Source organism: Panulirus ornatus, chromosome 73 (genome assembly GCF_036320965.1).
Source record: "Panulirus ornatus isolate Po-2019 chromosome 73, ASM3632096v1, whole genome shotgun sequence".
NCBI classification, from domain to species: Eukaryota; Metazoa; Arthropoda; class Malacostraca; order Decapoda; family Palinuridae; genus Panulirus; species Panulirus ornatus.
Window position 1 is genome coordinate 6371635 of NC_092296.1, and position 16584 is coordinate 6388218.

The following is a 16584-nucleotide window of genomic DNA, read 5'->3' on the forward strand; positions in this document are numbered from 1 at the left end:
AATCTATAAAAGCTTAAATTCTAGCTCAGATAAACTACACAAATTAAGTACACAACGGTCAACCTAACATCAACCCTACTTAAATAAAATGACAGACAAACACACAAACAGATCCAACTTACAAAAACCTTACAAGTGATTAACCAAGCACATGAACACATAAGTTAACCAAGCAATACAGACCAGAATATGAACCCAAGCTAGGATGGTTAGCGTGGGATTTAAACTTATCAACTGCTAGGATCATTCAACCCGTTAACAAGCTACATCCACCCCCCCCCCCCCAAAAAAAAAAGTCCTTTACACTTTCTTCAGATGATAGGGATAATTCGAATACAGTACTACATAAGAAATAGTGAGAATTATGTATTCCGTCCACGGCACCCTGATACATTAAACACACAGCGTAAACAAACTTAGCCCAAATGAATCCGATGCAGATAAGCATCTATCAATAACAATCGTAACCCTAGCAAAATATGCTACTCAAATATGCAAGCATAACACAGGTAAACTGGGGACATACAAAAGCCAAAGTACTGACCTATAGCAACGGTTGAACCCGTGGGCGGTCCAGGAATCAAGGAAGTCGTCGATGAGGGACACATACTGACTGGGTGGGGCTTCTTCACGCCCTAAGGCATCCAGGGCTCTGCCAAGAATGAAACGAATTCTCTTAATTATCCACTTATTACATACATACCTTGTACATCCCACTCGTAACCATTCCTGTGTGCCTTTTGAATTCCCAATATGACAATCACATACCTTGTAGCTTGCCTAAAGGTGTGTTTGCCTTGTAGATTTGAACAGCACAAACCCTGAGCCTGAAAACCAGCGTTGATGTAAAATTAGTCTTTAAAGAGGGCTTTAAAATCAGTTCAGAACCTGATACACGCGCCTAAAAGCAGTTTTTTCATTGGCTAAAGTAAGTCAAGTTACATGGAAACCAAAGCTAACTCATGAGCGTTTACACAGGCAAATAACAATCCCATTACCTTGTCGACCGGCAAAAATCTATCTGTCCTTTGGTGACCGGCTAAAAAATGGTCCACTAACCTATAAACTGGCTAAAAATAGCCTATTTGTCTTGTGATTTCTCGACAAACTACCTTAATAAGTAAACTAACCAAAAATAAGATTACTGCCTCATAGACTAGCCAAAACCAAGAAAAACGCACGGTGTTCTGTAAATGTTTTTTACCCATTCTGTTAATCTATATGGTATCTAGTTAAGAAAAGATTTTTTTTTTTTTAGAATGACCTTACCTCTCCAATCCTAGCTTACCTCTTACGCGACCTAAGCTAACGTAAAATAATCATAACGTCAATGTTCCATTTACTGTTGTTAACCACTAAACAGTTCTTTGAACATGAACTATCCTTGCCCAAGTCCTAACGCAAACTACCCTAAACCAACTCAAATGATAAAATTTTGCATTAACCACAGACATTACAGGATGAGTAGAGCCAGATTGTTAAATGCAGTGGATGGGACATACTAACATCTTAAAGAAAAATTGTTATATCATCCTTATGTAAAGTATCCAACACTGAAAACCAACTCTAATACCTTTAAGTCAACATTTACAGAACATTAGATGTAATGGAACGTGCAGAATGTACCTGACGAAGTTCTGGTATTTGAGAGTCTGCTCTAAGGGCACGACGTGTGCCGCCGCATGGCCAGCCTTCTTGTGCATCCCAAGGGTGTTTGTTGGACGCCAAGACCTTGAAGGATGTCTTGCTGGCTGACAGTGATGAAGCTGTTATGCTTCACAGCACGTTCTCACCCTTACTGAGGCTCAACTGCCAACTTCCTCCTCCTACCCTTCTGGTACAATGGTAGGTCTCGGGGAACGAGGTCGTGGTGATTATGACCCATCAACGTCAAGATAATCTCTCTCTTAACAAGACCTACTTTCTCCTTTATTTAACGATACGGTTTAGCTACATATAATTCATGCCCGTGCGTTTATCTACGTCTGTGTTTAACGACAAATTGGAAAAAACAAGCGGAATGAAAATAGAGTAAGCGCGTAACTAATTAATAATTCGAACATCATCTGGGCGATGGGGCAATGATAAGACACCAATTACTCTGTTATCTTTTACACCATAACACATGACATGCGATTGAATACTCTAACGAAAGCTGGCCTGCGCCGGACATATGGCAATTAACAGCCAAAGACACCACTGCTGGCTGATGCAAAGTTAATCTAGTGTTGCTATATCTTTGTGTATCAGCGAAATGCAATGAAAGAGAAGGACGCCGCAAAGTCGACATCAATAGGTGCTCCTAAAAACTTCGAATATAGAGCTATCGAATCTCCTATAGCTGCTGAAATATCAATAATACATAAATCAATATTAGCAAACTTCTGACACATGAACGAACGAATTCGAACAGAAAAGAAACAACAATTTCTACTGGGATCAGTCCAATCAGTCTGCGTCTTTTTCTTCCAATCTTTTGCTTCTTGCGTTTCCTTCAATTATATCAATGACGTCGCCTAATTCCAGGATTTCCTATGGCTTAGTAGCAATATAATCAGCCTGAAAACACACCATAATTTGAAAGAAATATGACAATGTCATCCCCCATGGTGTTTATGTAAAGGGCAAGAAGGAAAAATGTACCAGATCACGAACATTTACATATATCATAATATTAAGGCCAGCTCGGCACCAAACATCACGTGAGCAAGACGCTGGTATCAGATAACAGTGTTTTCTGTGAAGGTAGAATGCTGAAATTGTTTTTGTCTTCAACTAGAGGTCCTGCCACACCCCACAGAGGAACCTCTCGTAAACTAACACTTATATGAGGCATAATTTGATGGCGGGAGAAACATACATGAGACGGCTAGGGAGGCTGGTATTAGAGTGTGGGGTGTTACAGGGGAGATAGGACAGTTTACGAATTGGAGAACTGTGTTGGGGACACGAAAATTATCTCACCAAGATGTTGTGCTTGAGATGGCACCAGTGTAAGAACAAATACAAACACGGACACTATGATAAGATGCGAAGTAATCGCTGGTGATAAATGTTCTCGACCAGATAATAATGACAACCTCCTCCCCTCCCTAGCGTCACCACTCAGGTACACTCGACACTTCACCCTCGGACTTAACCTGTAACTAGACTCTCTAATCTTATCCTGTAACTGTAGTGATCATGATGGCGGCTGTACTCAGGATTCTAAGATATAAAAAAATAAAATTCATGCGACTGAATATCGCTCTAGCCTAGGTTATAAGTCAGGCAGTAGGCTGAGTGTGTGTGTGTGTGTGTGTGTGTGTTACATGATAATACTAGGAAAGGCTTGGTAACTGCGTATTTCAGCCTTGCAGTGACTGATGGGAGGCAAAGGAATTTTATGGTGCTTTATATGTTGTGCTGTTCGTGTTTAACGAAGAAAATGAAAGGTCATTCATCCCTCTGTCACTGAAAGGTGTTGTTGCGGAAATGTATTTGAGGAGTTCCATTGTATATCAATAAAAATATCTACAAATTCATAACGTTATCCTCAAATACACATACGCTGCAATTACAGAAAATGGCAATATATTGGTTCAGACAAGAAATCATAAAAGTCTCGTGGAAGAAAATGCCGCCCATGTGCGTGTCTTTGTTTATGTCGTGACAATGCAACATCTCTGAGTTCATTAACCTACCCCCTCAATGAACGTAAGGTTTACTACAAGAGACATACAACCTTACCCTATATACATGACCCAGTTGTAATTCGCCGTGAGTCATGCTGAACGTAATGTTTATCAACAAATGTCAGTGCACCATCTTGCCTTGCATATGCACAATAAACATTCCAAATACAGTTATTGTTTCATATATTTCCATACCACCCATATAAATCAATGATCTTTTGATAAAAGTATTTCTATCTTTTACGAAATATTTTTATAGCCAGTATACGAAAAAAAATCATATATTTACAAGTAGTTGATTTGATTATCAATGAATGCAACTCAAGCAGGTATCAACCAATCAAAGGTCGATGCTTCTGCAATATTATGAGAGACCGCTACCTCCATCGCATAAATTCAGGATATATTTGTTATATCATTGTACCTGTACGTGTTCAACATAAACCTAATGGTCTAACCTGAACCAACAACCCCTTTAACCTCCCTTGAACTAACCTTATTTTACGTATTTTTCGATAAAATAACACAATCTCCTTTCACAATATTTTTGGCAGCGCTAGCCAATGAGCGTGGAGGTAGGCGGAGCTTATACTACGGACTGACAACACGTCTGATGGATCAGATGATCTCAGGAAGCCAGGGGTTAGGATGCTTAGTTACTATCTAGTGGTATTTATAATTTATAGTGTTTTTTTGCTCCGTCCTGGATATGGTGGGGAAAAGGGAGACACGTTGGAGCTTGTGCAGATGGTAAGTCCATCATCCATGTGTGAAACAGTGGTGTTTTTTTTTTTTACGTGAAATATGGTAAATTGATACTATGAAAATTAAGGTGACATTTGTGCAAGAATATTTGTTAGAAAAAAAAAATAATGGTATAATACTTCAGTTTTAATATTACTTTCATCATGTATCTTTGCATGAGTCCAGAAATATGAAATTCATCACATAGATGATGATAATTCTTGAGATCATACCTGTGTCAGGTGCTTGAAGGACATATTCCTATGTCATGCTGCAGGTACACAGTCTATCCTCATTATCGTGGCTGTAACTGGTCATTGGTAATTATATAAATAGAACTCTGAAAGTGAATTACAGGGATACCTCCATTTTTATCAAAGGAAAATACAATATTTTATTTTTTTTCTTTAGGGATTTATGATAACTTGAACATACTGGACGTCACTCACTGTTCGGGAAACCCCACAACTTTACTAAGTCCACCTCCTCAAAGCTGTGAATGATGTATACGTGATTTGTCTCTTTCATTTGAGCTGTTATTCCATTTATAACCTCAGGGGGTCTTATATCTTTCCTCTCTTCTGAAAGTATGATTTTAGGCATTGATATGGTGAGCTGTTTGCATGTGTCTTATCCACTGAGGCTTGGTCCTGTGGCTTGCTTCTAGCTGCTGTCTTCCAAAGTTCCACTGTGATCAGCTACTTAAAGGACTGACTTATGTTACCCTCTATGTCCATAGGCATCAAAATAGTAATTTTGTTTTTTCCCTCTCATAATCTACCCACTGTTAAAATGCAAATAACAAAGAACATCAAAATGACATCTTTATTCTTTTTCTCAAACCATACTGTATTTTTCATTTCATTGTAGATTGGTTAAGGTAATGATTTGGTGCCACTAGCACTATGCATTATAATTTATGGTGTTTTGCAATTGTATATAGTATGCAGATGCTACAAAAAGAGCGGTGGAGCATGATGGGCAGTATTATTTTATATTCTTTGGTTACAAATAAGGTGAAAATGAGGATATTATGAAGCTTGGGGGATAGTGAGTTAAATTAGTTATAGTTGATGAAACATAGGTATCACTATTATCACTTTGTATTTCTCATTATTCTTCCAAAATTGCAATTTGCTATCATTTTATAATTCTGGAATCTCCCTCCCTTCCCCCTTGGATTTAGTTATACAACAGAAGAGTTAGATGCCTTATTATCATATCTCATCATCTGCCATTATTATTATTATTATTAATATTATTGTTGCAATTACTTTGTAAAATTTTATGTATTTTAATTGTGAGTACAGGTTATTTTCGATTTTGCAGATGTATCGTCATGGTGACCGTTCCCCAATTTCACTTTATGCAAATGACCCATACAAAGATCCCTCCATATGGCCCAATGGATTGGGCGAGTTAACAGAGGTGGGAAGCCGTTGATGAAATGTTGATTAAATATTTATTTATGCGTAAACTAACTGCTTGTAAACTTTTTTTCTTAATGTTGCACTCTGCAGTGGCTAGTAAGTACTAAACTATTTCTTTTGGATTTACTGTTTTTATAAATCATTGCAGTTCTGTTTCCCAGATGATTCAGGGTTGGGATGAAATATTTTCGGTTGCTAAATGCTTAACAGGGCAGTCTTGGGTGTCTTTCTTTTGTCCATTAGCATACCATGAGGACTTCAAGACTTGCATGACAATACGTACATTGATGATATACGGTGAGAGGAGGAAGGGGTATTGGGTGGCTTAGAGGATTTAGGGAGCATCCATTGAGATGCATTTATTGGACAAAATTTCTTTTTTTCTGAAAGATGTATGTACAAGCTTTACAGATCTTTTATATATTTCAGTTTGGGCCAGAATGTCTTCAAGGCTAAGTATATCATGAGTAAATTCTGAGAACAGGTACATAGGAAATGAAGTGCAAGTTATCCATGATATCAAATGGTTACTGATAGGGTGTCTTTTAGACCCAAGATTAGGTTTTCCTCCATACACATATATCCCCATGTGACCAGAACAAGTTAGTTCAGTCTCACGGTTAAAAATTTTTTCTAGCTATTAAGAGAATATTTGTATTTTATTTTGTGTGGAATGGCATCCTTTCCATTTGTGTTGATTTATATTAAGGTTGAATTTTGCGAAGCAGAGTAGCTCATTACTTAACATTATTCTTTTGTTGGTGACCTGTGAATGTGAGACTACACTCTGCCTTGTGTGTAAGGGGAGTATTAGGAATAATTTGATGGATAATTCTGTGGTATCATACATGAGGAAGATTGATATGTTCTTTGTTTCCCCAGTTGTTTACTTTTTTAAACTTGATGATTGTAAATTTCATCTTCAGAGAGGAAAGGCTAGGCAGTATGCCCTCGGGAAATGGCTGCATGATAGATATAAAGATTTTATCAATAAGAAATGGATTCCTGAAGAAGTATACGTTCGCAGTACTGACGTGGACCGCACACTCATGTCTGCTCTGTGCAACTTGGCTGCTTTTTACTACCCAGATGTTCCTGATCGTTTTGAAAAAGACTTAGCTTGGTTACCAACACCTATCCACACTGCACCTTTGTCAGATGATAAGGTAAGATTTTTTTTCTCTGTTTGGAGGAACCTTTGTCCAGGTAGTCCTGTGAAACCGTTTATGACATTGAATTACACTTGGGGGCACTAGTTAACATTAAGTTTTTGCCTCTAGAAAGGCTGATCCTAATTGAAATGACTCAAAGCAAATCCATTTTTCCTGTAAGAACCCTTGCCATAAAGAAAAATGCTTACTGCAGATGGTATTTTAATTCTTTTAAATCTAATGATTTGACACCCAACAGCTGCTCTCTGTTGATAAAAGTTGCCCAAGAATCAAAAAGGAACTTGACAACCAGGCAAATCTGCCAGAAGTAAAGAATGTGACAAATGCAAGTCAGGAACTCTTCCAGTACCTTACAAAAATGTCAGGAGACAATATTACATCTATTGAAACAGTGGATTATCTGTATGATACCCTGCACATTGAGGTGAGAATTTCTTTAAGGACACATCGTTTAATGATTCACTAGATTATGACAGACCTGTCAGAGTTGCTAGTATATTGTTCACTTGGTCACATGGCAACTAGAAAATGGTTCTTTTTGATAGCTCAGCAATTTTCTCTGTAAATGCTTGCATGGATGATGGGCCAACCAGCTTACTGTTACAAATGTTGTTTAATTTCCTTGTTTCCTGATGGTAGGTTCTTTTACAGTCACTCAATAACCTTACATTACCCAATTGGACACATGAAGTTCTTCCAAGAATGAAGGAATTGGCTGACTTCAGCTTCAAGATTGTTGCTATGTCTAAAGAATTAAAGCGGCTTAGAGCAGGTATGTTGTTATAGAACATGTATTTTTCATATCTCAGTGTTGTACAGAATGAAACACAAGCAATCACTTGCTTATGCTCAAAAGCCTGTGAAGTACCTCTGATTTAACCTCCAAAGTGATACCTTACTCTTGTACTACCTTTGAGTATCTTTAACATCCTTTCCAGACATATTGAAATACCCACACTTACTTTTGATGTGGTATAGAAAGGGGTAGCAGTGAACTCAAATAAACATATTTTATCTGTAGGTGGGATATGTATCAAATAGTATTTTGCCTTAACATTATTAAAATATGCACAGTAGGCAGTCAAATAGTGTAAAACATGCCAACCCATATTATTGTTAAAAGTAAAGATCCGTTTTGACATTAAAGATGTGTTATAGTTTTACTCATGTCAGTCTCAAGTTGAGGCATACATATTGCATGTTAAAACAATGTACTCTTAACGTAAATGTTGTAATTTCAATGTGGCACATGTCACAACATCACAGGTCGAGGCACTGGTGTAGTTGGATGGTGAAAAATTGAAAAGGGTTACAAAATAACAGTATCTCGAATATTCATAGGGAACAGAGAAATGAATGCTGTTTCACAGGATGATGAATGGTAGGCAAATTGCTGGTAACCTGAGCAAGTTTTATGAGGAATGAAAACCTGAGTTTGCAATTTCATAAATGCAGGATGTGGAATGAAAAACTGCTGAGACTGTTTACACTGTTGAAAGAATAGATATAGGAAGAATACTTAACAGACAGGAAGATGGACCAAAAGTAACACAGGGTGAAAGTGCATGTGGTTAAGATTTTAAGGTTCAAGATCATTGGGGTGTGCAGCATTGTGCAAGGGCACAGATGTATGGAGGAAGCTTTATGGATGAGACTGCTGTATAGCATGAGGTTCATTATAGTTAGATATGAATATATCTCGGAAGTGGCTGACTCAATGGAATCCATTGGCTTGGTTCAAAGTGAATGTGGAATTTGGAGAATGGATATGGTAAAAGGATAGGAAATTTGTGGAGCATATCATGACATGAAGGGAAGAGCCACTAGGCCAAAAGCTAGCTTGATAGGGTGATATAAATGTATCATAAAGGTTACTGTGCAAATACCTGAAAAGGAAGAGCTATAGAAAAATGCCAAAAGTGTTGAATGAGAAAGTATGCATGTGAGAGGTTTCATGTGTGATTGTGCTGATATTTAGTGACCATGATACAATAGGGTATCTCCTTTATATGTTGGAAGATTAAAGACTATTTAATGCAAGGAGACAAAACAAAGCCTAGGTGTATATTGACACTGAGAAGGAAATTCTTTTGTACTATTGCTAGATTAAACTTTTTACCTGTTGGAAGTTAGGTATGTCATCTTTATTCTTTGAATGTTTTACCCTGAATGCTGCTTGATATTGTTTAATATCTTGATTTAATCTTATTTATGCTATTTGAGTTGTGTTACAATGACAAAAAATCCTCTTCAACACTTACAAAGTCATTTCAGATGAATGAGTTAGTGGTATGATTTTATGATATGAGGAACATCCCTACTGACAGTATTTTACATAATGTACTTTTCACTTTCATTACCTTTACTACTTTACATTTTAGGTCCCATTATTAAGGAAATGAGTGATCATATGCGTCAGAAGGTGGCAGGAAATTTACCTAAACAGAAGATGTATATGTACTCAGCCCATGACATCACTCTGTCGGTATTGCTTCTGGGGTTAGGTGTCTTCAATAATGTAGCTCCTCCTTATGCAACGACTGTGTTGATTGAGTTGCACAAGATGGATGGGGAACACTTCGTTCAGGTAGGGAATATTCACTTTGTGAGAGTATAGTTTTACTATTAAGTTTTTCATGCATTATTTCCCATAGGATACCCAAGAGGTAGGCATACTAAGTGTGATGTTAGACAAAGTTGTTACATTATAATATGAAAAACATTCAGGGGAGTGAGAAGCAAGAATATGATAGAATGAATTAGAGCCTTTTTGTGTACAGGGCATATGTCATCATCAGGGAAAAACCTTGGAATTATCTGTGAGGATTAACTGTGGATGGCGGTCTCGTTTTAATGTATAATACGTGTCAGTGAGTGAGGTTGTTGTATATCTGTTCCTGACACCACCTTGCTCTAGTGGGAATAGATTATAAGTATGAAAAACTAATGATTGGTATAATGATGATGATTATTATTAGTATGCAGTGATTATTATACTTGATCGCAGTTTCCTGTGTTAGTGAGGTAGTGCCAGGAAACAGACGAAGAAAGGCCCATCCATTCATATACACAAACCTATACACTGTGGTGTTTAGAACAGACCCTGTAAGCTACCAGTTGTAAACATAGAAATTGTGTTTTTTGTTTACTAGAAAAGCCTCATTTTATGGGAAGGTTTAAATCAGTGAGCTTTACGACAAAATTTTTTATGATGTAATGCTGACATTGATAATTATATTTGCAAACATTCAAACTACTCTACAGATGTTCCTTAGAAATGACACCCAGATGGTTGAGCCACCACACAAACTGATTCTGCCAGGTTGCACCTTCAGTTGCCCTCTCGAGAAGTGGCTGAATCTGACCAGTGAGGTAGTACCCGAGGATTGGGATGAAGAATGTAACAGCCATAGTAATGAACTTCCTTTCAACATGGCTATGGGGACATTAGCAGGTTCGTTATATTTTCATGAAATGGTAAAATTGTGATATCTATTGTCTTTAGTGCATACAGCTGACCATCAAACTTGAGAAAACAATAATATAAGAAGATGAATAATGTACAACCTTGTACAACTGGAGGATAGTAAAAAAAATAATTAAATGTGAAACTTGCAAGTGCTTAAGATTTGATGCAGTGCTGAAGTCAACTGCTGGAGTGGTGATTAACCTCCCATAAGTCTCAGCTGCTTCACTTAACAAACTTATGAGTTACAATTTTTGATAACGGTAGGATTATAAAAGTGTAAGATTACCCACCCCTTAAGTCAGATGTAGCATTGGCAAGGTCAGATGGGTACCACTTTTGCTAGAAACACCATGTCCTGCCTCATATTGGTCAGCTTTCACTGCTGGAAAAGTCATTGTGTACAGAATGACCCTTTACACAATCTGAAGACAGATCATTATTGTCATGTAATTCAGGATTATTTTCCGCCAAGTCCTCTAAACCCAGCGAAAAGCTGCTAAGTTTCCTTCCTTGAATACTCATGAAATTATGCTGTCTTTGGCATGGTTGGGGCATGACTGACTGGAAAAGAATTATCATGCACTGCCACCATGACATCCACCCAACTCAGGCAACCTCAAAAGTAAGGCATTAAACTCAGTGCACAAATATCTATGTGGAGGGGGGTCACCTTGCATTCATAAATAACTGTCTAGAGGAGTTGAAGCGGCAAACAAATCACTTGTTAATTAGTACTCACAGAAGAATGTTGTAGCCTGCTTTCTAAATCTTCATATAATGAAACAATCAGTTTAAGGGTTAAGGGGTAGTTGCATTTATTTGGCCTTTTCAGGGTAAAGATTTTTTCAAGACAATTTTCCTGTATTGTGTTGTTTGATATTTTGATGGTTTGCTGTACTCAAAAAAAAATGTGTATTTGAAGTAAGTGGAAGAGGGGAAAAAATAAGATGAATTGGGAATGGAAGTCTCAATAAGATAGTTTGAAGATTGATATATGTTAAGCCTTTCGATGTGTTCCAGTAAACTGTAAATGTAGCCAGGGAAGAGAATAGCTAAAGAAGGAAAAATTATGTCATTTAGTTTTTCCAAGAAAATGTACATAACATGCACTTGATCTACCCCATATAAATGGGAAAATGAAGTAAAAGATAGATATGTTTGAAATAACCAGATTTTAGCTATGTTTTGTATTGACGAGTATTATTCATCTGTTTCCTAGGTGACTTGTAGATCAGGGATGCCAGTGGTGTTGTTATCACTTGTGATGCCATCATTAAGAACAAACAGTTTCATTTATCCTCAAATAATAGTGATAGTAAGTGATGGAATGTTAGGATTTGCTAGTGTGTAGAAAGAGAAAGAGCAGCTGATCCTGTAAGTAGAATGTGATTACATAAGTATTTGGACTTAGATACATGTGCACCAGTAGCTATCAGCTTTATTATATATTCCTGTTATAACATATATATCTGATAGTAGTAGTTTAATTGGCTTATACAGTATATATGAGTGATGGAAGGACAAAGTCCATCCATATTTCTATTTTTCCATAATTAGGTCTTTCTTTTACTTCTTTCATACTTTAGCTCAGCTTAGTTTCTTTTTTGTATTAATATTCTATATCTCTGTCTTATGTTAATTCATTTTTGTTCATGCATTTATGCGTGAGTATCAAGGATGCTTCTAGCTATGCAGAAACTTTTATTTTGTCCAAAGATCAGACCTTAAGCCAAGGTGCATGGACTACTAGCATTTGCTTTGGTCAAGTTAGCCTGGATGAAATAGTAAATCCACTGATAGATTTGAAAATTGAAACTGATTATTATTGATTTTGATTTATAATTAAGATCATTTTATTGCATTCAGCAACTTTCCCCATACACTAAAGATATTCGTTAACTCTTGTAATGCATTTCAGTCCACTTTATCATACGCCTGTTTTAGGGCAGTGAATGTGGCATACAACTTTCTACTTTTTGCTAAATACTTTTCTGCTGCTGTCTTCACAGAAAATATTTAATATGTGTTAGATTGTTGTCTGGATGCAGAAGTGGAGCTCTTAATTGAACTGATGGTGAGTAGTACTTCTGAGAATGAAAAGCTGGATAGGCACATTTAATTCATCTTTATTCTCCTTAAGCCAGTTCATTAACCGATCAGAAAGAATTTTATACTGATATGACTAACTTGAGTTAATTGGATCTATTGCCAGTGGGTACTTTGTGTAAATTTATTACTTTTGACATGATCACTGAAAGCCCATATCCTGAAGTTCTTTATTCTTTTTAGAAATCAGTCTTATAAATTCACTAACTTATTTGATTGTGTTTGTCCCACAGCACTCACCATTGCAGTCATCTTAGCCATCATCCTCATTGCTTTGATTTTCTACAATTTCTGTGGGTGGAGACAGCACACCAGACAATTTATGTACCAAGCCGTCCCAAACAACATTACCTAACTATTTCAAGGTGGTATTGTTTTGATTTTACTGTTTTATGGAAACCACTTTTAGAATTTTAAATTTCACTTACCCGGATTTTTTTTTTAGTGCTTCAGTCACTGCTTGTTGATGATGGTAATTAGGGTATTATGTATTACTATTATTCATTATCCAGGTTGTGTTATATAGGTTGTGCATTTTATCTTACAGACATTACTTTTATCAGTACATTGAATTTATTTTTTTCTTCATATAATATTCATTTTACCAAAACATAATTTTGTTTCTTAATCTTTGTTTGCCTAATGCTGGCAAGCTATAATGTAGGAACAAGAGGTTTAGAAAAGTTAAATAGCCTTTTGTTTTAATTAATGTTACTTTTTTGAAAGGTAGTGAACAATAAGTGTTTATGTTAATGGCACTTTACTATGTCCACAGGTTAAAAAATAGCAATTTATTATTTTCTTTGTAGACAGTATTAAATGTTCATGAATATTATACTTGTATTTATGTGAATGGAGTTACATGAGTGTGTGTGTGTGTGTGTGTGTATAATTACCTTTTTGTGCATATGGGGCAAAAATATTACTCTTTTGAGGCCCCCCATCTCTTAACCTTGATATTAATGAGTGTTTTTGTAACAGGAAAATCTTTATTATCCGGTATTTACTTAGCCAGACAACTTTTGCCTTCAGAATTTCTAAGCTCTAGAATGAAATCCAGTTGTAGTGACTGATATCCTTTGTTTTAGTTTACATGCTTCAGCTCACTCTCAAGGTTAGTTTTTGCCAACATTAGTTCTCAGTGCTGCTGCTTAGTGGTATTGTTTACTGTTTTTCTCACTAAGCTTCATTTGCTATCTGCCACTCTGTCCTGTCTTTATCTTTGAATACATTTATACATAATCGCTGTTTCCCACGTCAGAGGTAGCACCAAGAAACAGATGAAGAATGGTCCATCCGCCCTTGCACACGTATATATACATAAACGCCCTTGTACATATCAACATATACATAGACATAGACATATACATATATACACATGTACTTATTCATACTTGCTTACCTTCATCCATTCCTGTCGCTATCCCACCCCACAGGAATCAGCATCTCTGCCCCCTGCTTCTGGAAAACAGACAAAAAAGGCCATATTCGTTCACACATCCCCTAGCTGTAATGCACTGAAACCTCAGCCCTCCATCTATATCCAGGCCCCACAGACATTCCATGGTTTAACCTAGACATTTCACACGTCCTGGTTCAGTCCATTGACAGGACGTTGACCCTGTTTTACCACATTGTTCCAATTTACTCTGTTCCTTGCACGCCTCTCACCCTCCTGCATGTTCAGACCTCAGTCACTCAAAACTTTTTTTGCTCCATCCTTCCACCTCCAATTTGATCTGCTTCTCCTTGTTCCCTCCACCTCTGACATACATTCTCTTTGTCAACCTTTCATCACTCATTCTCTCCATGTGTCCAAACCATTTTAACACACCCTCTTTTGCTCTGTACGAGTTTTTGTTTCAGGTTCACTGCTGATTGAAAAGGCTGAAGATGATTTTAATTAAGTAAACTTAAATGATGATTGTGCACTGGCTTTTTAATCTTCAACTGAATTTGAAGGCTTGATGTTCCTGGCGAGCAGAAATCAGCATTTTGTCTTATAATCATGAAACTGACATGCTTTCACTTTGAATACACAGTTGGTGAGTGCAGTTTAGTTGAAACACTTTAATGGTAAATGTTTGTATTGATTAAAACTTATTCTCATAGATATTTACAGAATTATAGTTCATTACTTCAATACAATGTTAGAATTTTTTCTTGGAGAAATGATCTTCTGATCAGTATTTTCTCATATCTGACACTGCCAAGGTGTAGCATATGGCCCAAAATAAGGCTTTTCCTGTGTATCTTCTCCCTGTTGTGTAGAGTTTCAGTACTTTTATCTTTTAACTTTTATGTGTAAACACATCTTATTTTGTAAAGGATGTATTTATCTGTGGGTGTTTGTGTGCAGTTCTTCATTTACCCATGTGCATACTCCTTGGGTAAGAGTAAAGAAAGTTGATTATACATGCTGGTATGGTGTAACATTAGTTGCACTTATTCACGTAGAATGCAGTCATTTTATTATCTAGTGAGGGCATTATCTGTGATGATATGTGTCCTTTGAATACCTACTGATCCCTTAGTACTGTACCTTTTTGCAACTCATATTTTTGTTCAGTGAATTTCTAGTTACCAGTTTATTATGGTATGAGGATGCATGCAAAGATGTTTAATGATATTTAAGTTATTTATTAGCATTATACTTTATTTTCTATGTATCAAGTAGTTCTTTCCAACAGTACTTCCAATGTGAATTTACCTGTATCAAGTAGTTATTCTTTCTTTCACTGTTTTTCATTATTGTTGGTATATAAATTTCCAATAACAGTTCCAAAGAGATATTGGTTGACCGTATGTGCCAGTTTTTGTTTTTTATTTCTCTTTTTATCTTAGTTTTCTAATCCTTGAGGTTAGAATTTTGCTGTTTTAAATTTGAAACTTTTTTCTGTTGTGTGTGCTCTTTGCTTCCTTAGTGAAGAGTGGAATACATTATTTATTATAGATCTTACAAGTTATCATAATTTATATTCTCAGGTTACTTTGGAACCACCATGGGTCATATAATGTAGTCAAATCAATTAAACATGATAAACAGATGAGTCACTCAATAGTCATTTTTTTTTGCATTGCAGTGGGTATTGCTAACTGCCAAATAGAATTTCAAGAGTTACCAAGCAAATGAAATTCCTCTCTACTCTTACTTGATGTAACTGTAATTGGAAGGTATATTTTTATTTTATTCATTATACTTGATTGCCATTTCCCACATCAGCGAGGAAGTGCCAGAAAACAGACGAGGAATGGCCCATCCACTCAAACACATACACACACACATTATACATATGACAGCTAGAGAATGAGTGTGAATGAATGTGGCCTTTGTTGTCATTTCCTAGCACTGCCTTGCCCATGCGCACAGGCAGAGGAGGGTCATTTCATGTGTGGTGGAGGTGGCAACGGGAATGGATGAAGGCATCAAGTATGAATGTATACATGTGTCTATATGTATATGTCTGTGTATTTATAGGTATGTATATGTGCATATGTGGGCGTTTATGTATATGCATGTGTATGGGGGTGGGTTGGGCCATTCTTTTGTCTGTTTCCCTGCAATACCTCACTAACACAGGAGACAGCAACAAAGTATAATGAATAAATATAAATAAATGAATAAATATGTGTTCATCTTTAAAAGTTTGGGCTGTTTTAGTTAACAGGTTCCAATGTTAATGTTGGAATACAACCTTCATATTCATGATGTTTCAGTGAAATGCCATTATTTATTTGAAGTACAGTAGAAGTAATTTATGGTGATTACCTTCCTAGCTGGAGTATTTTGTAACATAAATACTTATTTTTTAGTATTTGGTATTACCTTTGTGTGAGATAACATACCTCATAGTAAATATAAGAAATCCAATATTAATCGGAGCATTTATACCTTGATTAAAGCCTAACTTACACGAACACTTTTGGAAAAAATCCATCTGTGAAGTGTTGTATTTTTTACTAGATGTATTAAAATCACAAAGCAAAAT

The 16584-nt window shown here is 36.4% G+C and overlaps 2 protein-coding genes across 6 annotated transcripts in view; one reads left to right on the top strand and one right to left on the bottom strand.

The window, feature by feature from the left end:
* Positions 1 to 3812, bottom strand: part of LOC139748168 (uncharacterized) — a 28872-nt gene extending 25060 nt beyond the window's left edge. For 3 of the 4 annotated variants that reach the window (XM_071660891.1, XM_071660889.1, XM_071660890.1), the window contains exons 1-2: positions 1627 to 2463; positions 545 to 652 (exon numbers count right to left, since the gene is read on the bottom strand). In XM_071660891.1, the coding sequence (XP_071516992.1) occupies positions 545 to 652; positions 1627 to 1703 (185 nt within the window). In that variant the 5' untranslated portion in view covers positions 1704 to 2463. Of the gene's footprint in view, positions 1 to 544; positions 653 to 1626; positions 2464 to 3729 lie in introns of those variants that run through there. The other variant, XM_071660892.1, reaches the window with a different exon arrangement.
* Positions 3813 to 4265: 453 nt separating this feature from the next.
* Positions 4266 to 15642, top strand: LOC139748219 (prostatic acid phosphatase-like). Of its 2 annotated transcripts, XM_071661044.1 has the most exons (8): positions 4266 to 4424; positions 5748 to 5846; positions 6775 to 7014; positions 7259 to 7444; positions 7672 to 7792; positions 9402 to 9607; positions 10285 to 10474; positions 12829 to 15642. In XM_071661044.1, exons 1-8 carry the CDS (start codon positions 4323 to 4325, stop codon positions 12948 to 12950), a joined length of 1266 nt encoding a protein of 421 aa, XP_071517145.1. In that variant the 5' UTR covers positions 4266 to 4322; the 3' UTR covers positions 12951 to 15642. The 2 variants fall into 2 exon arrangements, with proteins under 2 accessions (XP_071517145.1, XP_071517146.1); XM_071661045.1 differs by lacking the exon at positions 5748 to 5846 and having other exon boundaries at positions 4283 to 4424.
* The last annotated feature ends 942 nt before the right edge of the window (positions 15643 to 16584 follow it).

What these genes read in the sequence shown, in the direction of transcription:
- LOC139748219 (XM_071661044.1), top strand. Translation starts at nt 4,323, where the DNA reads ATGCTTAGTTACTATCTAGTGGTATTTATAATTTATAGTGTTTTTTTG. An exon ending in ATGATACCCTGCACATTGAG is followed by an intron (nt 7,445 to 7,671) that starts GTGAGAATTTCT and finishes GTTCTTTTACAG; the next exon opens with TCACTCAATAACCTTACATT. An exon ending in GGCTATGGGGACATTAGCAG is followed by an intron (nt 10,475 to 12,828) that starts GTTCGTTATATT and finishes TTTGTCCCACAG; the next exon opens with CACTCACCATTGCAGTCATC.